Here is a 27,133-nt window from a genome sequence, read left to right as displayed (position 1 = left end):
TACGTGCCACCGGCACATTGCCAGTCAAGGTGGCGCTGGCATCGGCCACGTTCAGATGGTGTTTTTTACATGCCACCGGCATGGGTATCACAACTACAATTTCCATTTGATTTTTTATTTTGATATTGATGTACTTGACTCAATAGGTCTCCTCAAGCACAGCAGGTCACCCTACAATCCAAGGTAAGCACAGCAGGCCGATTACTTCTGATGAAAAAAAATGACTGAAAGCTAAACCTAGAATTATCAGGTAAACTTAGTAAAGACAAAGGTCTTATTAGTAGGAAAGAGGACAAGACCTTGATACCTTCAGGGAAATAGCCTTGCTCAGTATGGAGAAAAGGAGTAGGTACAAACACCATATGTTATACTGGATGTAGGCTATGTGTTTCTTTATTACCCACAAGGGGCTAAACATAGAGGGGACAAACAAGGACAGACAAACGAATTAAGTCGATTACATCGACCCCAGTGCGTAACTGGTACTTAATTTATCAACCCCGAAAGGATGAAAGGCAAAGTCGACCTCGGCGGAATTTGAACTCAGAATGTAGCAGCAGACGAAATACGGCTACGCATTTCGCCCGGCGTGATAACGTTTCTGCCAGCTCGCCGCCTTTGGATGTAGGCTATGGACACACCACAGATGTAGAGGAATCACAAGGAGACTAGCAGAGAACAGAAGTTTTGTCTGTGACAAAAGTACTGAAGCAGTACTTTCTACAGGTACACTAGAAATAGATTCTCTTAATTTCCTGGATGGTTAACTAGAAGTAGTGGATGGTTTTTACCACTTAGGAGACATCATCAACAAGAGAAGTGGTTATTCTTACTATCATTGTTTGCAACAACAGTTTTTTACCCCCAGAGTGAAGGGCAGATTGCATGAGGCTTGTGTTAGAACTGCAATGCTGCATGGTAGTGATTCATGGGGCTTGAACTGCACTAGAGCAGCACATTCTACAAACACACGAGAAATTCCATGCATGAAAGCTAAACCTAGAATCCTGAGGTGAACTTAGCAAAGATAAAGGTCTTAGTAAGTAGGGAAGAAGACAGGACCCTGGTACCTTCAAAGAAATGGCCTTGCTCAGTATGGAGAACAGGAGTAGATATAAACTCTAAATGTTGTACCCAATGTAGGCTACGGATGCACAGGAGACGTAGGGAAATCACAAAAAGACTAGCAAAGAACATAAGCTTCGTATGGAGCAGTGCTTTCTAAAAACAAACTTGATCCCCTTAATTTCTTGGGCGTAGAAGTAGTTGATAGCTTTTGCCACTTAAGAAGAGATGTCATCAACAAGGGAAGTGGTTGCTCCTATTATCGTTGTTGGCAACAAAGGTCTTTTCCTACAAAATGAAGGGCAGAGTGTATGATACTTGTGTTTGAATTGCAATGCTACATGGTAAAGAGACATGGATCTTGAACATGGGGCACTCGAGGAGACTGGAAAGAAATGAGGTGAGCATGCTCCGTTGGATATGCATTGTAAGTGTGCATGAATGACAGAACAAATGTGCTGAGAAAACAAAAAAAAGGGAAAAGAAAAACTGGATAAAAAAAAAGGAACCAATGTTAGTGTGCAAGAAAGAAAACTGTGCAGGAATGGACATGTGATGCATACAGATGGGGACAACTATGTGAAGAGGTGCTGATTGCTCAATGTGGCTGGAACTTGCAGAAGAGGAAGACATGGGATGACATGGGATGATGTGGTGAAAGCTGACCTCAGGACCCTGAAGTCTCACAAGAGAAGTTGACAAAGAATCGAGATGTCTGCTGATATGAAGTTCTCCAGAAGACCCCTACCTACCTCAGCAAAATTGAGTTTTGGAATAACTGTATATATTTACACAAATGGGCACCTCACCCTATCTCTTCTTCCTCCTCCTTTTCCTATCATTCATCATATCCACCACTGCAGCTCTCCCTAAATATGACATTATTTCAACTAATACCTATTTCTTTACTACCCACAAGGGGCTAAACACAGAGAGGACAAACAAGGACAGACAAACCTATTAAGTCGATTATATCGACATCAGTGCATAACTGGTACTTATTTAATCGATCCCGGAAGGATGAAAGGCAAAGTTGACCTCGGCGGAATTTGAACTCAGAACATAGCGGCAGACGAAATACTGCTAAGCATTTCGCCCGGCGTGCTAACGATTCTACCAGCTCGCCGCCTTCATTTCAACTAATACCAGTACCGTTTCACCCATTGGGCTATTCTTCCCCCATTAACATTGTTTATCTCCACCCACGCATCACACAGATTCATCTTTTCTCCCACATTTTTCCCACCCCAACACCATCACCAATCCTGCACCCCACCCAAACTGCACCATTTCCCTCTTTTCTCTCCTTCCAGTCAACCCTATCATCATTGCCATCCTGTCAACCTGCCCACCCACCCTCAACACATTTTCGCATTCATCTTCTCTATCTTCTTCATCTCATCACTCACTGGTCATCTACCCTTCAAATCCACCCAATTTTTATAGTTGCAGTCTGTCTCCCGCCCCATCCCCTCATACGATGCCCTTCACACAATCCTGTAAACCCACTGCCAACTTATTTCTATCCACCTCATGCCTATTTATTGCTTTGCAGCTCCTTCTAATCACTGTCCCCATCTCTTCTAAATGCGAACAGCCAATGCAACTGCTTTGCAAGAACCAGCTCTATCTCCCACCGCTCACGCTTTATCCCCTTTGTACCCCAGCATAAAGCCAACCATCCCCCCACACACACACACTTCAGTAGGTTCCATAGTCTTGTGAGGTTGCATCAGTGACCACAATACTGTTGGTAGCACATAGAAAAGCACCCAGTATATGCTGTAAGGTGGTTGACATTAGGAAGGATATCCAGTCTTTGAAACCATGCCAAAACAGACACCGGAGCAAAATGCAGAGCCATTGGAACCATTGGATCCTGCCAAACCATCCATATCATGCCAGCACAGAACATGGAGATTAAATGATCACACACACACACACACACATATACATATATAAGAAAACACTTTTTGGTAGAGTACAGAGTAATACGTTGGTAATAACAATACGATTAATTAGAAGAACTGAAGGAATTCTTAATTTATTGATATACAGAAAATTTTCAAATTTTCCAAGGAAATGTATTAACGTAAACATTCGACTTTATCTTATTTTATTTCATTCCAAATCTGAAGACTTTCTGTATATACATATAAATAAAAGAACAATTCCTTCATTTGTTTTAACTAACCTTATTATTATTATTAGCTCTATCTATCTATTTATCTACCTACCTATCAACATCTATTTATCAATCTGTGTATCTTCTTACCTATCTATCAACCTACCTACTTACCTGTCTATCAACCTATCTATATCTATCTATTTTCCTATCTATCTATCAACCTATCTATCTATCTATCCATCAACCTATCTATCTATCAACCTATCTATCTATCAACCTATCTATCATCTTATCTATCTATCTCTTTATCTACCTATCAACCTATCTTTCTATCAACCTATCTATCTATCCACCTATCTATCTATAGACACAGCTAAGTAAACTAGTAGCACTTCTATTTCACAACAGCACAGATGATTCTTTAAACAGTCACTTATGGCTACTGAAGCAACTTATTCAGTAAATCTCAATATTTGCATCTCCATCCAACACATTCACGTCTAGCATGAAGGAGCTGAACCTTAAACCAAAATATCAGTTAAAGAAAATACTTACCAAGGAATTTACTTGGGTTCACTTCAGGTAATTCCACATCGGAGCCAAACACAAGAACTTCTGAATTTCGGTGCCCATTGCCATTGTCCTTCGAGGTTGCCGTGGATACTGAAAGAACAGCTGGAACCATAGAAATAGCATGTCAGGAAAGCAAGCAGGGCTATAGGTAGTAAGCATGTCCGCATGCAGGTTTAGCTGGTTAAATTGGTCAGAATATAAGAAATTACATATCTGGTTGTCAAATGGACCGAGATGGTAAAGGATGGTGGAGGTTGGGATGACAGAATGACAGGAATTGCATTGTACAGAGGAAGTAACTGAGGGTTAAGAAAGTATGGCCTTCAGATATAATAAAGGAGTTTAGGACACAGAGAGGATATTATGAGATTAAGACATTGAGAGAGGATACAAAAGTTAAGGACATTGAGAGGGGACATGGGAATTTAGGACACTGAGAGAGGATATTATGAGGTTAGGACATTGAGAGAGGATACAAAAGTTTAGGACACTGAGAAGGGACATGGGAGTTTAGGACACAGAGAGGATATTATGAGGTTAGGACATTAAGAAAGGATACAAAAGTTTAGGACACCTAGAGGGGACATGGGAGTTTAGGACACAGAGAGGATATTATGAGGTTAGGACACTGAGAGAGGATATTATGAGGTTAGGACATTAAGAAAGGATACAAAAGTTTAGGACACTGAGAAGGGACATGGGAGTTTAGGACACCGAGAAGGATATGAGTTTAGATCAAGAAAAGAGGATACAAAAGTTTAGGATACTGAAGGAGGATTCAGGAATTTAGGACACCAAGAGAGGACACAGAAGTTTGGGACATTGAAGAGGAGAGAGGGTACAGATGTTGAGGAAAATGAGAAGGGATATAGGATTTTAGGACATCTGGAGAGAATATGGGAGTTTAAGACTTCCAGACAGGAGAGTAGAGTTTTGGACATCCAGATATAGGAGATTAGAACATCCAAGGGGTTGATATGGGTGGGATTGTTCTTGACGGGTGATACGATATTTTGATATCAGGTAGAGATAAAGAAGTATTACATTACAAAATTTTAACAAATTTCTTGGTTCCCAAGATTCAAATAAAAAAACAAAGAAATAAATTACAAGACAGAACAGATTTTTAACATCCTGTTTAAGTAGAAAAGTCTGGTAGCAGACTGTAACTGCCATCTGGGGTTTTGCTATGAATAAACTGAAAAATCAAAGAACTTAATTTGGTCTAAGTATGGCCTAATTTAAGTCATAAAACCACTTAACCTGTCTTAGAGGAAATGCTGAAACCTTTGCAGTTGATATCATGTGATACATGTGGGGCCTGTCTATGAACTGTCTTTTCTTCAATATTAGCCACCATCTAACCAGGCAAGACCCCCCCCCCCAATGCAGTGGTTTTCAACTGGGGGTCCATATAAGATCTTGCTTTCATTGATAAACTGGATATACTTCTACACAAAATGTTTTAACAATTTTCTACAAAATTCCTAATATTTAAATATAAAACATAATAGGGTCTTTTTAAAAAAAAACACTGAATGGCTAAAGGTCCATGGATAAAAGATGGTTGAAAACCACTGCTCTAATATTAGTTAGTCATTAGCTGACCAAATAAGCTTTCTTAATGTTAGTCATAGAATCTAGTTTACTGTGTGTTCAGAAAAGATATAAGTACATTAGTGGGTTTCTTAGTTTTTTTATTTTTGTTTGTTTCTTTCTTTTTCACTGAACTTTCTTGTTTAGTTTGGAATTTTGTCTTTGATGACATCTCAGACATTGTTCAATTTATCCCGTAATTCTTTGAATCATTAATTTGAAGTACATGTTGTCTCTTAGCTGCTGTCAAGTCTACCCTCCTAGACGGGTGAAAGGATCACATCTCACTCAGACACTTAAATTTTGACTCGACTTCAACTACTACGTGTTCTTCCTCTCACCAAACACTTTACAGAATGTGTTGGGGTCAGCATCCAAGAGATTCTCACATTTTCAACAAGACTAAAAGGTCTCTCAACTCAACCTTGTCTTTGTTTATTTGCCAATCACTTTAGCTGAACAAATTGACCCCAGGACTTATCATATCTTTGTTCAAAGTCAGGTACTTAACCATTCAGCCATGCGTGAAGGTGCATGGCTGAATGGTTAGAGCACTGGGCTCACAATTATGAGGTAGTGAATTGGATTCCAGACCAGGCTGTGTGTTGTGTTCTTGAGCAAGGAATTCTATTTCACATTGCAAGAGGTCATTCAACTGCAGAAATAAGCAGCAACATCACAGGTGCCAAGCTGTATCAGCCTTTGCCCTTCCCTTGGATAACATTGATAGCATGGAGAGGGAAGGCTGGTATGCATGGGTGATGGCTGGGCTTCCATAAATAACCTTGCCTGGACTTGTGCCTCGGAGGATAACTTTCTAGGAGCAATCTCTTTTCTCTTCATTTCATCAGTATCTTTTGCCAAACCACTAGGTTAAAGGGGTGTAAACAAACCACCACTGGTTGTCAAGTGATGGGGAAACGGACACAAACACAAAGACACACAAACATGTGACAGGCATCTTTCAATTTCCATCTACCAAATCTACACACAAGGCTTTGGCAGTAGCAGTAACAATGGTGTTATGCTAGCTAGTGGATTAGATCTCCCATATTATGGTACTATATCCACATCATCCTCTGAGTAAGATGCCCCAGTCAGCTCTAGCTGTAAACAAGGTAGAACCACTATTTTACAATAGAAAAGTTACAACTGCTGGGTTTGCCACCTGCTTTTATCAGTTCATAGAACCCATGCTAGAACAGAACAAGGTCGCATAACAAACATAACAGAAACCCTTTAACTTGGATTATTAACTAAATTAATTCTGCAAATTAAGAGTAGAAAGGAAAAGCTATTGTGGAAACTGAGTTAATTAGAAAAAAATCAATAACAAATAAATAAATTAATTAATAAAATTTTATAAAACAAATGCTCAAAATTAGAACCATAGCAAAGGTGACTGAGTTCATTTTGCAGAACATGCAATGCAATGGTTGCTGTTGTGGATGTAGCAGGATTTTTGCTGCCCTTGCTCTTTCGGCATGCAGGAAATGGCAGCATTTTAAAGTGATAATAAAATCATGCAAATTGCAATCTTTAATAAATCATTTTCAACATAGGCACATGGCCGCAATTTGAGAGAAGGGGCTTGTTGATTACATTTCAATCCTGGAAGATACGACGAGCAAATTTGGCCTCAGAGGGTGGGTATTTAAATTCAAAGGGCACAGGAAAGAAATATCACAGGGAACTTTTACGACTGTGCCAATTTGCTACTTTTGCAATCTGTAGTAATAATTCCTTCTACAACAGGCGCAAGGCCTGAAATTTTTTTTTTGGGGGGGGGGAGGGGAGAGGATGGAGTGGGGGTAGTTAATTACATTGACTCTGCCCACTGCTTAAATGGTACTTATTTCATTGACCCTGAAAGGACGAAAAGCTAAGTCAACCTTTATGGGATTTGAACCCAGAATGTAAAACCAGAAGAAATACCACTAAGCATTTTGCCCAGCATGGTAGTAACAATAATAATAATAATAACAAACATTCTGTCAAACTTAATGGTAGTTAAATTGTTAAAAGAACAAGAATCCATATTTTTTTTCCACTCTCACATACATACATGTACGCACACGTGTACACACACACACATTCCTTTATAGATTTCATCCAAGCTGAGGGACATCTCTGAATGGTATTCTTTTCTTTGTTTGAGTTGTTTGACTGCAGCCATGCTGGAGCACCGCCTTTAGTCGAACAAATCAACTCCAGGACTTATTCTTTGTAAGCCTCGTACTTATTCTATCGGTCTCTTTTGCTGAACCGCTATGTTACGGGGACGTAAATATACCAACATCGGTTGTCAAGCGATGATGGGACAAGGGGACAAACACAGACACACACACATAACATGTTTCTTTCAGTTTCTGTCTACCATATCCACTCACAAGACTTTGGTCGGCCCGAGGCTATAGTAGAAGACACTTGCCCAAGGTGCCACGCAGTGGGACTGAACCCGGAACTACGTGGTTGGTAAGCAAGCTACTTACCACATAGCTTGCCTACCAGTTGATCGTTTTTGTCCCCAGTACATATTTTATTGATCTCTATAATCAAGGAGTTAAACTCCAGCTGTATTGAGTGCTACTTTCCCATGTGCAACTTTTCTCTCTCTCTCTCCCCCTCTCACACACATACATACATACATACGTACGTACATACATACATACAGATACATGTACAATTGAAAGAAACTACTACTAGCATGTCATGGAGTTCCAAATATTTCTACCAACAGCTTCTCTTAGACATTCATTAATTAACGTTTAAAGGACGTAGAACGTACACCTAATTTATGAGGTGCAGCTTCTGTTTAGTACCCCTGTTGCTGGCCAGCCACTGCCTTCAGATCAATAACTAACCAGAACCAGAGAACCAGAAACCGAGGCTAATGGCATAGCTGGCAAGCATGACTGAGGGACCTCGACTTTTTTCCATTTTCTTTTCCCTTTCTCTCCTGTCTATATTCCTCCAGCAAACTCTAAATCATTATGACGATGTTTGTTACATGGAGCAAGATAAATAAAAATTTACCTCAAAAATAACAAACCGAAACAGCTGTAAATATTATTTTAACTGCAGTTAAGCTATGACCATTTAGTACCAATGATCAACTTCTAATTGTTAATTGTAGCTCCATTCCTTTTCTTTTCTCTCTCTCTCACTACATACACACACATATATATATATATATATATATATATATATATATATATATACATACATACACACACGTCTAGAAAGAAAATCAGACCCACATACACACACACCAGACAAAAATACAGAAACATCTAAAATTACATACCTTTCATTAAGTCACTAGAATTTTCCAGTTTCTCTGATGGCTGAGTAGTTGACAAGTTATCATCTTTGATGAGAGATCGACCAGGAGATCTTTTCGTCCGCTTCCGTACACTCCAGCTTTGGATCTTTTCACTGCTGTTGTCTTTGAAACCAGGTAATTTGCTAACAAAGGCTTTCTGGATATATTTAGATCTTATCCACGCCTCTCGGATACCCCTGTACGAAAATGAAATGTGAAAGAATTTGTATCATTGCCTGTCACAATCTTGTCACATTCTCATGTAACAGTCTCAACTGCTGTTTCATCTCTGTTACATTAACAGCAACATTTGCACTAGCTAAGATGCCGTGTACAAACCACATCAAGTTTTACATCCTCATGTAGTAGGTGCCACATCAAACTGTCGGTTCAATAATTAGATTATCAGCACATCAGCTGATTGGTGACCTGACAACTTGATGCGGCATCTCCTACATGAGGAAATACACAAATACGCAACAGATCATATCACCATCTGGTCAGGTGATATGCCCAGACCAATGTAACTCTTCCACACCAGATGTCTCAATCAAGTAATGCAACATGAACACCTGGCCTGGCTTTTAGTCACATTGGTCTTTCCCTGGCTGAAATATCTCATTAGCACATGCCGCAACTACAGATGATAGCAGTAGGTCTTTATCTGAACTGGTTGATCCTAACCACTGATAGTTGGTTGTCTGTTCATCTGTTCTGCATCTGGTGACATTCGCCATTCATTTGGGAAGATTCATTTGCCGAAATAGTTCACATCCCATGATTTCAAGGTACCCTAGCTCGGGTGGTCACATGTTAATTAGACCACAGTTGGGATTCTAATAAATGCTACTACTCTGAGTCAGAAAAGACCTGGGGACAATAGTGGATAAGAGGTTATTTTACATTGCTCAAAATCCTGCAACTGCTGAACCAGGATCCCACCACCAAATGTAGATTAAAGTCATATCAAGAATGCTATAAATAGTTCTCTCATTAGCAGTAAATACACCAACATTCATGTCAGCATTTGCATATCAACCGTCATCACAAGAACTGTTGCATCAACAGCTGTTATCATGTGTATAAGAGTAACTACCATATTCCTCACACATCCAGTTGCATCTAAGCTCTGTAAAAGTACTCGGAAGGTTGGACCTCCAACCAGGCCTTTCAGGACACCCTTAAAGCCAGCAACTTTTTTCAGCATCACCTCTTACGTTTTCTGCAGTGTAGCAGAAAAAGACACATGTATTGGTGTGGTCTACCTCCATGCATGCATGTAGTGTCCCTCACTATATGGCACATGTTTGATTGTAGCATAGCACAATGTAGAGGATATGTTTTGGTGCATGTTGCACTTACCTGGTGCAGTCAGGAGTTGCATGTGGTGCAATGGATTCATCTACGGTGCTCTCATAGGTCCTGTTGACAACGTCATTACCAAGTTCTGCCATGACCTTCAACAGTTCTGGTTCCCAGGCATCCAGCATTATTGACCGCACTTTTGACATATGGACTCCAAAACTCCTGTAAAAGAGTGAAAAGGGGAAAAAAAGTACATAAGATAGTGAAATGACAAAACTATACAAGAGAGGTAAAATGGTAAACACACACACACACAACAGACTTTTTCACAGTTTCCTATTTCTTTACTGCTCACACAGAGGGGACAAACAAGGACAGATAAACAGATTAAGTTGAATATATCGACCCCAGTGCATAACTGGTACTTATTTAATAGACCCCGAAAGGATGAAAGGCAAAGTCGACCTCGGCGGAATTTGAACTCAGAACATAGCGGCAGATGAAATAACGTTTCTGCCAGCTCGCCGCCTTTTTCCCCAGTTTCCATCAGCTGTATTCCACTCAACTGGTCAATCAGTCAACCAGAGGTCACAGCAGAAACACCTGTCTAAAGTGCTACACAATGGTGTTGAAACTGGAGCAAAACACTTCTCAATTATTTTCAAAATTATTCAATTAGTTAATTATTTTCGAAATTAATTAAAACACAAAATGGATTGTACTTCACAGATATTGGAAATGGTGGGGAAAATGCCTTTAATCGTTGCCTAAAGAAAACGACAATTGAAAACATTGCTTCTTACCTGTGTATTCCAGAACATTCTATGCATAGCGTTATGCCAAGGTTAATACTGGCCCATCGTGGGTCAGGAGAGTTACAGTCACAGCAGCGGTCGTTACCAGGTATAGATAGAAGTTGGTTCATACGTCTTGAGTGTTTTGAAAATATGCCCGAAATAGAAGCAGGTGAGCAAGGCAGAGAGTGAAAAAGGGAGAAAGAAAGAGAGAGAATAAATTAATCTTTCAGGTGATAAATGAGAAATATATATTCAGCCTTTAGTATTCAGCTTATTCTGTTATATGAAATACTTATTAATATTCACATTCATCAATAGGAGACCTATTGAGTCAAGTACATCAACATCAAAATAAAAAATCAAATGGAAATTGTAGTTGTGATGCCTGTGCCGGTGGCACATAAAATGCACCATCCGAATGTGGCCGAGGCCAGTGCCACCTTGACTGGCTTCCGTGCCAGTGGCATGTAAAAAGCATTAACCAATCGTGGCCGCTGCCAGCCTCCCCTGGCACCTATGCTGGTGGCACGTAAAAAGCACCCAATACACTCTGTAAAGTGGTTGGCATTAGGAAGGGCATCCAGCTGTAGAAACACTGCCAGATCATGATTGGAGCCTGGTGCAGCTCTCCTGCTCACCAGTTTCACTCAAACCATCTAACCCATGCCAGTTTGGAAAGCAGATGATGATGATGAATTAATTCAAAAACAAAACATGAATTTAAACACTTGTGCTTTAATAGAAACAAAATACTGAATGTGTTGTTGGCATCATAAGAATTTATAAACTTTGAGAGAACATCAAATAATTCCTTGTGGGTGGGGTGGTGGGGAATGGTGAATCTTAAAACAGATACAATCTTAAATACTGGGTCAAAAAAAAAAATCTTTGAATATAAAAATCAAAGGGTTTTTTTTTTAACCCAAATATTTACATGCTATTGTTTATAACATTGTCTGCTTTGAAATTCATGTTTGAAAAAACAAAAAACACTAAATAAAACGAAGTGAATATTTTCTTCTTTGGTTTACCAAAATTAATTCCAATATTCATAGCAAGCTCTACCGCCACCACCGCCACCTTTGTTTTCATTGCATTACTCATTCACTGCAGGTCATAGCAAAACCAGGGGGGGGGATCTGACTTTGTCATGTCACCCACGTGCTGCATACTCTCTGACAAAGGAATCGGTGTTAACCATCACAGCAAAGATAGAGTAAGAATTTACAAGCTGTAGAGACAAGCCTTGCACTGATGAAATGGCAGACTACAGCTTATAAAATACTGTAGAAACATCAGCTGAAGATAAACGTCTGCCATTTAATAGGCATACGTCTATCCAGAGCTACAGCAGCACAGGCCGGCTTACAGAAATGTTTACAATATCAAGTAATGGGAACATTACTGAAAAATGGTAAAATCTTGGCAAGTCACAGAAGAGGAATTTGGCTCAGTTCCCACACCAACAGCCATTAAACTGAAGATGGGGTGAGTGCCACTAAACTCTGTCGCAAACCCTTAACCCACTTCCAAGCAAGTTAATATATCTCCTGTGAATAGACATCTTTGTACTGAAGACTGGAATCAAAGGAAACTTGTTTGCATGTCATTTACAGCTATCACATAATGTCAAGGCAAGGTCATCGTAAAATACACACACACACATAGCCACAAAGCATAACAGATCCACTGTTGGCATTTCTATCCTATGATGGCTGATAACTGTCTATAATAATTCTGCCAAATAGGACCTACTTTCTCAGCATCATTTTAATGTCCACTTTTCCATGCTTGCATGGGTCAGATGGAATCTGTTGAGGCATAATTTCTACAGCTGGATGCATTTCCTGTCACAAACCCTTAACCTGCTTCCAAACTTATTTCTTTACTGCCCACAAGGGGCTACACACAGAGGGGACAAACAAGGCCAGACAAACGGATTAAGTCGATTATATCGACCCCAGTGTGTAACTGGTACTTATTTAATCGACCCCAAAAGGATGAAAGGCAAAGTCGACCTTGGTGGAATTTGAACTCAGAACGTAATGGTAGATGAAATACCTATTTCTATTTCTTTACTACCCACAAGGGGCTAAACACAGAGAGGACAAACAAGGCCAGACAAACGGATTAAGTTGATTATATCGACCCCAGTGTGTAACTGGTACTTATTTAATCGACCCCAAAAGGATGAAAGGCAAAGTCGACCTTGGTGGAATTTGAACTCAGAACGTAACGGTAGATGAAATACCTATTTCTATTTCTTTACTACCCACAAGGGGCTAAACACAGAGAGGAGAAACAAAGACAGACAAACGGATTAAGTTGATTATATCGACCCCAGTGTGTAACTGGTACTTATTTAATCGACCCCGAAAGGATGAAAAGCAAAGTTGACCTCGGCGGAATTTGAACTCAGAACATAACGACAGACGAAATACCACTAAGAATTTCGCTCAGTGCGCTAACGTTTCTGCCAGCTCACCACCTTTTTTTATATTTTTAAAGCATTTTTTTAACCACACAGTCACGTCTGTGCCTGAGAATCCAACAAGAATGTCTAATGATGCTTCTGAGAGGGCCCTATAGAAGAGGTGCTTGAGGACAATGTCACAAGAAACCCTCTCAGGAATAGTACGCGGAGGTGATGGATGGATGGGTTAGTTATTCAGAGTATGACTGTGGCAGAGTGAGTCACCAGCTATACTTACAGTTGGGACTTGCTTTGCTGTTTCGAGTTCTGTGTCGAGGGAGAGTTTGAGTTAGAGTTGCCACCAACATTATCAGGAACATTGCCGCCGCCGCCACTGGTTCCATAGTTCTCATTTTTCTGTGGAGACAAATGAACAAAAAAGAATACCAGTCAAAGTGAGAAAAAGATTTAAAAAAAAAAAAAACGAAAAAAAAACAAAACAAAAAAATTCCTCTTCCATCACCATCATTTTTAGTTTTAAATTCCCCAGAGAGAAATGAGCTGGTTTCCATGTGAAATATTCTGCAACAGTATTTGTTAGTAAACAATGATGATGATGAAAGAGAAAACAGACTTAAAATACTAAGTAGTCAATTGATAATACTAACTCTCTCACATAAAGCACGTCTTCCTGGGTTTTGCAGTTGACTGTGACACTATTTTTAAACAATAGTTATCAAAAACAATCAATGGTAGATGAAAAAAAAAAATCAGAGTTGTTAAGATAATTGTATGTATGCATGCACGCAGATACATGTGTGTGTGTGTATATTTGCATGCATATATACATACTATTAACTGGCTTTTTTTAAACACACACAAATGTATGTGTGTGTGTGTGCATATATATATATATATATATATATATATATATAACGTATATATATATGTATATACGATTACATATGTGTATGTAAGTACATATTTAAAATATATCTAAATATGCCTCTGTGTGTATATATGTGTGTGTGTGTGTTGTGTGGGTATGCATATTTGAATGTGTATGCATGTACATTTACACACACACACACACACACATCTCCACAGTTGGAGTCGATCCTGGAATGTTACTTTAACCGAAATTTAAATGGTACAAGTCCATACGATTCATTTATTTCTAATCAGAAAATTCAGTAACACAAACTAGTATTGAATACATATCGAACTAGTACTGAATACCATATTACAGCTGATATATAAGAATAATTAAACTAATACTTTCTAATTCAAGTCTTATCCATTGACCATAGCAATACTGTAGTCAAACTTACTATCGACCATAGACACTGCAACAAATTTGCATTGTCGTGTTACATCACTGACCATACTTAAATATACTATACTCAACTTTACCACTGACCACACATAACAAATATATCATATTCAACTTTACTACTGACATAGCCATAGTAACTGTGTTGTATTCAGTCACACTTCCCCACTGACCATATCTATAGTAAGGGCACTTTATTATGCCACACCAGGTGTAGCTATAGTAATTATACTTGATTCAACAACATGGAAACACTGACCATGGCTATTGAGTCAAGTATGTCGACATCAACATCAAAATAAAAATCAAATGGAAATTGTAGTTGTGATACCCTTGCCGGTAGCACGTAAAAAGCACCATCTGAATGTGGATGATGTCAGCGCCACCTTGACTGGCGTCTGTGTTGGTGACACATAAAAAGCACCACCTGATCGTGGCCGATTGCCAGCCTCCTCTGGCCCCTGTGCCAGTGACACGTAAAAAGCACCCACTACACTCACGGAATGGTTGGCATTAAGAAGGGTATCCAGCTGTAGAAACACTGCCAGATCAGACTGGAGCCTGGTGCAGCCTTCTGGCTTCCCAGACCCCGGTCGAACCGTCCAACCCATGCTAGTATGGAAAACAGACGTTAAACGATGATGATGATGATGATGAAATATATATATATATATATATATATATATATATATATATATATATATATATATAGGTGTGTATGTGTCCTTACGACTTGACAACCAGTATAATTACTAGAATTTAAAAGAGAAGTACTAGCGTCAATTTGTCCAGCTAAAACCCTTCAAGGCAGTGCTCCAGTATGACCACAGTCCAATGGCTAACACAAGACACATGATAAAAGACTGATGTACACATTCCATCCCTGCTCCTATGCCTCATCTTCTATATTCCCACCCTTCCACTCTTATCTTAATCACGTCTGTATACGTTGATATGTTGTAACATGTATCTATGCACAGTGGTAACATTCCTGAAATCTGTTGTGACCTTCAGTCCCCGCCCATTTTTCCTCATCTGCTGTGTTTGGTAGTCTCTGTTTAACTCATCATTATCTTTCCCTGCCCTACCACCACCACTACACACCACCCAACTTGTCACTCTGGTCACTGACTTTGTAGCTGCCTCCTTTTCTTAAGCTGACATGCACATGTATGCATGCATATACATGTATGTGTGTGTCTGTGTGTGTGCATATGTCTGTGTGTGAATCTACCTTAACCCTATTAATTCATTAGCATTCAGATTGCTCTGTCGTATGTAATGCTTACAAGGGTTTGCTGAAAAGTACCTGGCTTTGGATAAAAGAAAATACAGGAGGATCAGTTAATTATGATTTTTATTGAACATATACCCCCTCTCAGATTCACACACTTACTGCAATGGTGCTTCAATTTTTTCTAAGCCTTGAAAAAAGAACTCAGAAGGTTGGGCCTTCAATCAAGCCTTTCATAATACCCTTAGAAAGCCAGGAACTTTTCTGCATCCCCTTGTGTGTGTGTATTGTCCCACCCATGCCAGCATGGAAGGTGGACGTTAAATTATGATGATGATGATGATGATATGACAAGCTTCTTTCAGTTTCCGTCTACCAAATCCACTCACAAGACTTTGGTCAGCCTGAGGCTATAGTAGAATACACTTGCCCAAGGTGCCACGCCCAGGGACTGAACCCAGAACCATCATCATTATTACTCGTCTGGGCTATATTTCTGTGTGTGTCTCTTCCATCACTACTTGGCAACTGGAGTTGTTATTTTTACATCCCCATAACCTAGCAGTTCAGCAAAAGTGACTGATAGAATAAGTGCCAGGCTTAAAAATGAAATAAGTCCTGGGTGGAGTCCTTTGACTAAAACCCTTCAAGGTGGTGCCCCAGCATGGCTGTAGTCAAATGACTGAAACAAGTAAAAGATGAAAGATAAAAAAAAAGAAAGAAAAGATAAGGAAACAGTCTTATGAAAAAAAAAAGATATGAAAAGCAAAGTTAAATCAAGGACAGGATTTGAACTCAGAATGTAAGTGCACTTAAGTGTTGCAAAAACATCTCATCCAGTACTTTACCAACTGTTCCACCATAACAAGCTCAGCCCTTTTACTGACTCAACCCTTCCACTCTTCTAACAACAGTAATGATGAACAAAGGTCCTTACTTCATCGGTTTGATTACTCTCAGAACTGTAAGCTTTGGAAACTCCAGCTTGAATGGCGCTGATCCACTTCTGGCACAAATGTTCAGAGTCTGCCTGTAGAATGTGATTCCTGCAAGGAGAAAGAGTTGAATAGAAGTTATTGTGATTTAGAAAAATTCTTTCTTTCATACATATATATATATTCTTTTACCCGTTTCAGTCATTTGACCGCAGTCATGCTGGAGTACTGCCTTTATTCGAAGCAACTTCAAAAACTATTTCTGAAAGGCCAACAACTTTTCCTACCTTCAATGCACACACACAGATTTTTTTAAAAAGCACTCAGTCCACTCTGCCAGGTGGTTGGTATTAGGAAAGGTAACCCCCCCCCCCTGTCCAAAACACATAGATGTCTGATGCAGGCTTCTGCCTGGCCGGCTCCTTGCCTGGCCGGCTCCTTGCCTGGCTGGCTGACTCCTGTCAAACCATCCAATCCATGCCAGCATGAAAGGTGGATGTTAAACAAAGATGATGATACATTTAAAACAGTTTGGTTTGACTTCATGTGACAAAGTTTCACGGGCCTCCAACAGAAGCCCACCTCTTTCAGACTTATTTATTTATTAATTAATTATATATGATATGCATACATGCATCATAGCTGCACCCTCATTACACAAGAAAAGCCTTTGCCAAAAAGACTTACTGAAATGATTCACTATTGATGCCATGTGATGCCCTTATATGACTTTAAGCCCAGCCAAACTTTTACACATTTTATTACATACTGGACAACTGTGCTGGCTGGCAGGCAGGAGAAACAGGTGCCACCTTATGCACTCTCTTAACAAGTCTTTTCAGACCTCCAGCTGAGAGGCACACCCTTCCACATTTTACACATGTCCTGTTGTGAATTTTAATAGCCACATCACTGTTTATCATGGGTCGAAATCATGGGTGAGATTTTTGATGGCTCACCAGACCTGCACAACTCAAGCCCCTCCTCCCACAAACCACACACACAAAAAGCAACACTCTCTCCCTTGCACAGGTTCCCTCCTTCTAAGCCTCTTCCTAATTCTTTCTTACATACATACATACATACGTACGTACGTACGTCTTCTTTCAGCTTCCACCTACCAAATTCACTCACAAGGCATTGGTTGGCCCAGGGCTATAAAATAAAACATTTGCCCAAGGGACCACAGTGGAACTGAACCTGAAACCATGTAGTTGGAAAGCAGACTTCTTATCAGGCACCCACACCAGCACTCTTGACCACACTTACACTAGTGGCCATGCCGGCACCTAAGCCACACATCTGACCCATCTTTCTAACAGTTCTGCCAATTTACCATTCCGGACACTGGTACATTATAAGTCAACCCCCATCCCCGCCAAAAAGGATGAAGTGCATAGTTGGCCTTGGTGGGATTTGAACTCAAGGTGCCAAAAGTTGGAATGAATAGCGCAAGGCATTCTTTGTAACACTAATGACCGCCAATTAGTAAGTACCAATACCATAGTGTGTTGTTCCTTATACATCACACCCGCAAAGAATTTGCTGACTCAAGAAGCTTTTTTTTTTTTTTCCTTCTCAGAACTTCAGCCCAAAGAGGAAACCAACGACTGCAATGATGGCAACAACAACAACAACTGCAGCAGCATCATCATCTGCAGCAGCGGGAGCAGTGTCAGTAATGACAGCGCCAACAACAAGAGCAGCAGCAGCAGCAGACAGAAGGAAATCTATCAATGCTAAAAGAACACAGATGGTTCCATTAAAATGTTATCTCAGAGGGGAAAACAGGACATGATGTCTGCTGGGGTGTGGAGGGGGGGGGCAATTATGGAGGAATGGTGTCAGATTACCATCTGGTCTGGCGGTGGCGGCAGCAGCAGTGTTGGTAATGGTGGCAGTGATGTTTGGTAGTAGTGGTGGTTGTTGTTGCTGGTGGTGGTGGTGGTTGTGTTGTTGTTGTTAAGCAACAAGCCGGGTAAGGGTGATTAGGTGATGGTCTAGGGCTTAGGGTCGGGAGACCCCAGACCTTGGGGAAAAAAAAACAAACTTTGGACGTCTTGTTGTAGTCGAGGGCTCTTCGTTGACACCCGACACCACTGGGAGGTGGCCCTCGAAGTCACTGGAAATGGAGATCTCCAGGTCTAAATTCTTGAACGGCTGTTGTTGTTGGTGGTAGTAGTAGTAGTAGTTGATAGTGTTCTTTAAATTCAAGACAACCTTGACCCCTTTTGACCTGCATTCAAAATTTTTCCAACCTTGACTATCCTGCCTGTTCTTTACATGGCACAAGAAACCTAAGACAACATTATTCAATGTGACCTTACATTTTGTTTTGAAGACAACAGGGTACAATGAGGGTATTTGGCTTCTATTTCTACCAGTGACGAATGATCATACAGAGACAACTCTTGCCTTAGTGTTGTTGCTTAACCAAGGTCAGAGCTAACTGAATAGACCTATGATCAATGGCATTCCAGCAATGCCCATCCCATCTTTTTCTCTATGTGCAAGGAACATTATCCAAAATGTCATTTTTTTTGGGGGGGGGGAAGAATTGTAGGGTGTGATCTGGAGGTGATTCAGCTGTTATTTAAAGCATATCGAGTAACCACAGAAAGGCTTCCTTACTGGTTTGTTGCGATGTAGCATATTGGAAGATAGTGGCAGTTGTGATGGCCATTTTGGAGAGGCTATGTGATAGCAATACCCAAGGATATTACCTCTCTTTACGTCCTCTACTAGCAATATTGATACGAAATCCACAGTTAAAGAGGGGGCATGTATGTAATAGCAGAATCAGGACCTAAGTGTACTTTCACTTTCCATACAGCAATCAGCTCTTTAGCTTCTCTCCCTTCCCCCCTCTCTCTCTTTAGGCATGGCTGTGTAGTAAGAAGCTTGCTTCCCATCCACATGGTTCCAGGTTCAGTCCCACTGCATGGCACCAGGACCAAGTATCTTCTACAAAAGCTTCAAGACGACCAAAGCCTTATGAGTGGATTTGGGAGGCTTACCCGGCATTGGCCATGTATGTTAGTTGAAAAAGGCTTTGCAACTAATAAAGTGATCAACACCCCCCTCTCTCTTAAGCACCTTTCACTCTTTATGGCAAGAGTAACACCTAAGTAATTCTTTAAGGGAACCGCATGTGTAATATTACGACAACAATCAAGTGAAAAAATAAAGCAACAAATATTATAATAGCAATAATGTGGGACTGAAATATGGCACCAGTATGGCAAGTCTACAAAACTACTTTATCGTACCACTACTGCATAAATCTCTCTGAGATATTTAGAAATGTACTATTTCTATTACGGATTGCTGTCTATATTTTATATATAGTGGTACGATAAAGTAGTTGTATACTGTCAACTTAATGTGACAGTCCCATGAAGGGAATCATGCTACTGCTATTTAGCCCTAGGAAGCAGCAACGCTTCCTGTCGGCCTTGACACATTTCCTGTGTCCTTATGTTTGCAAAGGGGAGACAAGCACTTCTGCCAAAAAGGAAAACTATAATTGTCACTAAATATGACCAGGGTGTTAGAAACACCTACATGGCTAGAAATAAGAGCTAAAATGCTCTGATGCTGAAATCAAAGCACATAATTGTATACATATATGCTGATGGGGATTATAATTGCCCAAAAATCACTGATCAATATATATAGGTAGGTAGATGGATAAAGAGAGAGAGAGAGAGAGAGAGAGACAGATAGACACACACACAGCAGACTTTATTCAGTTTCATTCTACTAAATCTCAATTGCAGAGCATCGTTTAAATTGAGGCAAAAGTAAAAGACAAATGTCCCAGATGTCTGACACACAAGAGGATCGAATCTGAAGCCGTATTCTTGTAAAGGGAATTTCTTAAGTACACAGTTGTCTATGCCATGGGGTTTCAAGTTAGGCCAAAGTACCAACACTGGTCGTAAAAAAAAAATCACGGAAGGTAATAAACCTAGGAGTTGCCCTTCAGACATTCAGTTACTTAAATCTAGTCCACTAAAAATACTACCATCACTACTACTACCACCACCACCACTACTACTACTACCACCACCACCACTACCCTCACTACTACTATCACTACCACCACCACTGCTACTACCACCACCATCACTACTACTACTACTACAACAATCCTTGAAGCCTTTCTACAATCAATCCTGCCTCCCCTACCAACACCATTCTACCCTGGCCTACCTCCATTTCCAACACCACCAAGTTCATTTCATCATCTGCAACATCCCAGCTTGCCTCATCATTTCTGTTATCATCATCATTATCTCAAACATCCCTACCACCACCACCCCATCTCTGTCTTGCTTTTACTTTGACCCCCACCCACCTCATCTCCCCATTGCCCCCCAGCTCCATCTTATCTATACTTCACCCACCGTTTCATTGCACTATAAGCCAATGACTATAGGGTCACTGCAACCTGCTAAAAATAGCAACCAAAATTTCACCCCAAAAGCACACTATCATCCTAGCAAGATGTTATTGTCTGTAACAGCAGTCACCCACTTTCTTTTGGCACCAAAACTGGTTTTGTGCAAGAGAATTTTTCCCAGGGGATCATGAGCAAGATGAGATAAAGTGCACAATATATAATCTAATTATTACATATATAATGTAAATATAGTTATTACATTGTATATTTATTTCTTCTTCTTCATCATCAATCATTTGGAATTCAGGTTTTGTCCTCATTAACAGGGGTGGCCGGATCTACCTCAATGCCATAGCAACTGCCCTCACACCCATCTTGATACATTTTGGGCGTCCCCCCTTCTCAATGTCCCTTCCACATTTTCCTCGGTCTACCTCACTTCCGCTGTCCTTTTACTTCAAATATATATAAATGTATATATACATACAATACCACTAAGGCAGTGACAGTGAGCTGGCAGAACTGTTAGCATGCTTGGCAGCATTTCATCCTTCTTTAGATTCTAAGTTCAAATTCTGCCGAGGCTGACTTTGCCTTTCATCCTCTCAGGGTCAATAAAATAAGTACCAGTTGGGTACTGGGGTTGATGTAATCAACTAGCACTTCCCCCTAAATTGCTGGCCTTGTGCTACAGTTTGAAATCAATATACGAGGGGAAGTTAGAAATTATCCACACTTTCGCCATAACATACGAGGGGCGTTCAATAAGTAATGCCCCTGACCCACTTCCCATAGCAGTAGAGCAACGAAACATGGCACAGTTATTAGTCTTTTTCTACATAGGAACCACCCAGAGTTACGCATTTCTCCCATCGTTTGATGCAGCTCTGGAGACCGTTTTTGTAGAAGACCCCAGCTTGGTCCTCCAACCACGACGTGACTTCAGAAATCAAGGCTGCATCATCTGGGAAACGCTTTCCTTTCAAAAACAACTTCATGGCTGGGAAGAGGTAAAAATCAGAGGGTGCACTGACTATGCCCAAGAGAAAGGCAAAAGCAAGACAGAGTTTGGAACTAGCATCACCACAGCCTTTGCCATCAGAACTCAAAGAGCCAGAGCAGATAACCACAAAACTTCCATTTCAAAATACCAACTGTTTCACTAACTCACCATTTTGGATTGGTAGCCATTAACATTCAATAAGTAAAACAAAAGAACCCTTAGCAAAAAAAAAAAAAAAACAGCATCCCAGAGAGATTATCAAGAGAATATAAAGGAAGGAAGTGGGGGGAGGGGCACACTTACCTTGCAGGGGAGACAACTTCAAAGCAGAAACGTCGGTCAATTTCATAGACAGGTTTCACGGTACACAAGCGTAGGTCTTCTTCCATTATGGTCTGGCTGTCTTTGGAGCGTTTCCGATAAACCAACTGATTGTCTTGAATGGCAAACCAGCGCCTACAATGAGAGAAAGCGATATTTCAATAAATAAAACTTGAATCATAGAATTACATGGTCATGGCTATGGTGTATAAGGTGGACAATGGAAGGACAACTGACTACTTCATGCTTTAGAGATTAGGGGTTTTGGTGGCCGCTGCCAGCCTCCCCTGGTACCTGTGCTGGTGGCACGTAAAATGTACCCACTACGCTCACGGAGTGGTTGGTGTTAGGAAGGGCATCCAGCTGTAGAAACACTGCCAGATCAGACTGGAGCCTGGTGCTGCCTCCTGGCTTCCCAGACCCCGGTCAAACCGTCCAACCCATGCTAGTATGGAAAACGGACGTTAAACGATGATGATGATGATGATGTGCATTATAGGCACAGGTGTGGCTGTGTGGTTAAGAAACATGCTTCCCAACCATGTGGTCTTGGGTTCAGTCCCATTGTGCGGCACCTTGAGCAAGTGCCATCTACTTTAACTCTAGGCCAACAAAAGTCTTGTGAGTGGATTTCATAGAGATAATGGGAAAAAAATAAATTGCGTGCGTATGCTTATTCCCCCATCACTGCTTAGCAACTGGTGCCAATTTTTAAGATCCCATAACTTAAGAAATAAGTACAGGGGTTGGCTTGTCTGCGACCTGAGGATTGAGAACACCTAGATTAAACAACAACTGGTACACAAACACCCACACACACATCTATACGGATGGATGTGCCCTCTTGAAGGTTCACTTTTCCTCACTTTCTTGAGAATTTGCAAAGTGCTTGAAAGGATCAAGGACAGCAAAAAAATAAAAAATAAATAAAACAACCTACCACTGTTTGTTTACTGTATTTCTTCCGTCTAAACCAAGCGCCAAACCCCTACGCTTCCTTCTTGAGGGGCTTCTGCTTTAAACCATTCCGAGCCCCACCCTCTGTCCCACCCACCTCAAGCACAACATCCTCCACTAAACATTTTCATTGAAGGTTGTTTGGTGGAAACTAAAAAAATGTTTCACGTAATGGATGTGTGTTATATAACGTTCTGCCCCCCCCCAACTCCCCACCCGCCTCTCCCAAAATTTCATCCACCTTGTCGAACATCTCCCCACCACCACCACCACCACCACCACCACCACCACACCGAACCCACTCCCACACTGTTAAAGACTGGTACAAATGAGGCTGGGAGGTGGGACGCATATTGCATTCCACGTGAATTTTATTTAATGGGGACAGATGTACGTACACACACACACACACACACACAAACAAACAAGATCGTATGATTACAAACGGATGTTGAATTACCAATTCTCTGTTTATTATATTATATATTAAATATATTAATACTACGATAAACTATATAACCTGAGATACAACATGACTAAATGGTTATTCAAATAATCTAACACAAATGCGTTTTTTCGTGAGGGTGGTGTGGTGAGAAAAATTACAATACAAAATATACGTTTTTTTTGTGTGTTGATGTTGATTGTTTTACATAGGTTTGTCGTTGCCTCTGCAGCACAAGACATTGAAGACTTTGGATTATCAAATTAAAATGTTTGCTTCGGGGAATGTAAATCCACTAATGTTCTGATAACAGTGTGATGCAGTTTATCTGACTCGGTTACTGTAGACGCAACACTGGCAGTGAAATCAGTAATACATAGATAAACACGTGTGTGTGTATACACACACATACACACACACATATATATACACACACACACATATATACACACACACACATATATATATATATACACACACACACAAATATACACACATATATATACACATAATCTATACATATATATATATATATACACACACATATATACATATATATATACACACATCTAAATATACACATACACATATATTTACATGTATATATACACACACACACACACACATATATATATATATAAATATATATATAGATATATATATACGCACACATACATATATATATATATATATATATATACACACACACATACATACATACAGGGTGGCCCAAAAGTAGGCTTACAGTTATCATGTAGTCATTTGAAATTTCTTTTAAAACATTTTATTACATTTAAATTTCTATCTTACAATTAACTAAATTAGCATAGAATAAGGGTTTCATAGTTTTTATAATTAAGATCTAAACTGCTAATATAGGAATGCAAAAGAGATAGTTGAATTACTGTAAACCTACTTTTGGGCCACCCTGTATGTATGTATATATATATGTGTGTGTGTATATATATATATATATATATATATATTATATATATATATATATATATATATATATATATATATTTCTTTACTACCCACAAGGGGCTAAACATAGAGGGGACAAACTAGGACAGACAAAGGGATTAAGTCGATTACATCGACCCCAGTGCGTAACTGGTACTTAATTTACCGACCCCGAAAGGATGGAAGGCAAAGTCAATCACGGCGGAATTTGAACTCAGAACGTAGCAGCAGACGAAATACCACTTAGCATTTCGCCCGACTTGCTGGCGACTCTGCCAGCTCGCCGCCTTTAGGCACAAGAGAAAGAGTATGAAGTGCAATATTGCATGGTAGTGAGACATGGGCCCTGAATGTGAAGGACATGCAATGGCTGGAGAGGAAGAATGCTAGTATGCTCTGCAGGGTGTGTGATGTCAGTGTGCATGTGCAACAGAGAATTGGTGAATTGAGAGACACTGAGCGTAGGAGGAATTATATACAGTAAGAGAGGAGATTGCACTGGTTTGGTAATGTGATGTGGATGGATGAGGACAGTTGCATAATGAAGTGCCAATCACTTGCAGAGGAAAGAAGTTGTTGAAGAGGGGGACATGGGACGACATACTGAAGGCTGATCTCAAAACACTGATCCTTTGAGCATTTGACCTCATGGAAGCAAGTGGCTGAGTTCCTTTCGAATTATTGGGCCCCATGGGAGCAAAGTGGCCAAGTTCCTTTTGAGTACTGAGCCTTACAAAGGCAACAACCAAGAATTTTGGCATTATGTCCTGCTTGAGAGGATGACCCATAAAGCAAGGGGATGACAGAGAGCCCAGACGTGTGGCACATTGCTATGCTTGAAATGACCCACCACAATAGAATTGAGATCCTAAAACTGAAGTGCTATGTAAAATGCATTGGTGTGCATGCCCGGTCCCACATAAAATGCACTGGTGCCGGTGCCACATAAAAAACACTGGTGATGGTGCCACATAAAAAGCACTGGTGATGGTGCCACATAAAAGACACATAGTACACACTGTAGAGTGATTGGTGTTAGGAAGGACATCCAGCCATAGAAACCAAGCCAAAACTGACCATGAAACCTGGTGCAGTCCCTGGCTTGCCAGATCCTGTCCAGCTGTCCGACCCATGCCAGCATGGAAAAATGACAATAAATGTTGATGATGATCTTATGCAGTTAGAGTGGACAAAAACTTAGCAGTGTAACACAATGTAACCAGTCACAATTTTGGCAGTGTAACAGTGTAACCAGTCACAATTTTGGCAGTGTAACTGTGTAACCAGTCACAATTTTGGCAGTGTAACTGTGTAACCAGTCACAATTTTGGCAGTGTAACACAGTGTAACCAGTCACAATTTTGGCAGTGTAACACAGTGTAACCAGTCACAATTTTGGCAGTGTAACACAGTGTAACTAGTCACAATTTTGGCAGTGTAACACTGTATAACCAGTCACAATTTTGGCAGTGTAACAGTGTAACCAGTCACAATTTTGGCAGTGTAACACTGTATAACCAGTCACAATTTTGGCAGTGTAACACTGTATAACCAGTCACAATTTTGGCAGTGTAACACTGTTGGACCATTCAGTCAGTGCTGACTTAAGGACAGAAGTGTAATCTATCAACTAGTTCAGTCGAAATGTTGCTGGCTTAATAGTTTAACTACTAAGCTACCACAGACACAATTAGATATATTCTAAATGAAACCATCTGCAAATCTTGAAGTTCCTGTTCGCCACCTCCCACCACCAATCATCAAGTTTTCGTATTTTATTCATTTCCTCCAGAGGATGTAGTTGAAAGTTAGTTCCCAACAATAATTAGCCATATCATACAATCAGAAACCGTGAAATGAATCAAGTCCATAAACCACACAACACATATGGGCTGCTATGTGGTCATCACAGCTGCAAGAAAATGCAGTCAAACAACAATGTACTATCTCATGAAAAGGGAAGTCATATTAAATGATAAATGCTCAGATACACTGAGGTGATGAATTTACATTCCAATAACATCATTCATAGCCCAGTGTTTCAACACATTGCCCAGAAGAATCTTCTCCAAGGCCACTTCTGCAGTGAAAGGTCTTCCCAAGTCCAAATACACTTGAATGTGTTAAATAAAACTTTATACAAATATGTTTTATTCAACGTTGATTAGAATGCAACCACACTGGGGCGTTGCCTTTAGGGGGTTTAGCAGAACAAATTGACCCCAGATTTTTTTTTACTGAAGTCTGGTGCTTACTCTGTTGGTCACTAAGTTACAGGGACATGAACCAACATTATTTTTTAAGCAGTGGGGGAACAGACACAAATACATATGTG

At 40.2% G+C, this 27,133-nt stretch overlaps 1 protein-coding gene across 5 annotated transcripts in view; it reads right to left on the bottom strand.

Moving 5' to 3' along the window:
* The window catches only part of LOC115224576 (arf-GAP with coiled-coil, ANK repeat and PH domain-containing protein 2-like), a 310,532-nt gene that overhangs the window by 18,254 nt on the left and 265,145 nt on the right, over positions 1-27,133 (bottom strand). For all 5 annotated transcript variants that reach the window (XM_036513288.1, XM_036513289.1, XM_036513290.1 and 2 more), the window contains 7 exons: positions 22,416-22,568; positions 16,707-16,815; positions 13,501-13,619; positions 10,796-10,921; positions 10,050-10,214; positions 8,670-8,884; positions 3,749-3,868 (listed from right to left, as the gene is read on the bottom strand). In XM_036513288.1, the coding sequence (XP_036369181.1) occupies positions 3,749-3,868; positions 8,670-8,884; positions 10,050-10,214; positions 10,796-10,921; positions 13,501-13,619; positions 16,707-16,815; positions 22,416-22,568 (1,007 nt within the window). The remainder of the gene's footprint in view (positions 1-3,748; positions 3,869-8,669; positions 8,885-10,049; positions 10,215-10,795; positions 10,922-13,500; positions 13,620-16,706; positions 16,816-22,415; positions 22,569-27,133) is intronic.

The sequence above is a fragment of the Octopus sinensis genome, linkage group LG25 (genome assembly GCF_006345805.1).
Source record: "Octopus sinensis linkage group LG25, ASM634580v1, whole genome shotgun sequence".
Taxonomy (NCBI): domain Eukaryota; kingdom Metazoa; phylum Mollusca; class Cephalopoda; order Octopoda; family Octopodidae; genus Octopus; species Octopus sinensis.
This window is presented reverse-complemented; position numbering and strand designations above follow the sequence as displayed.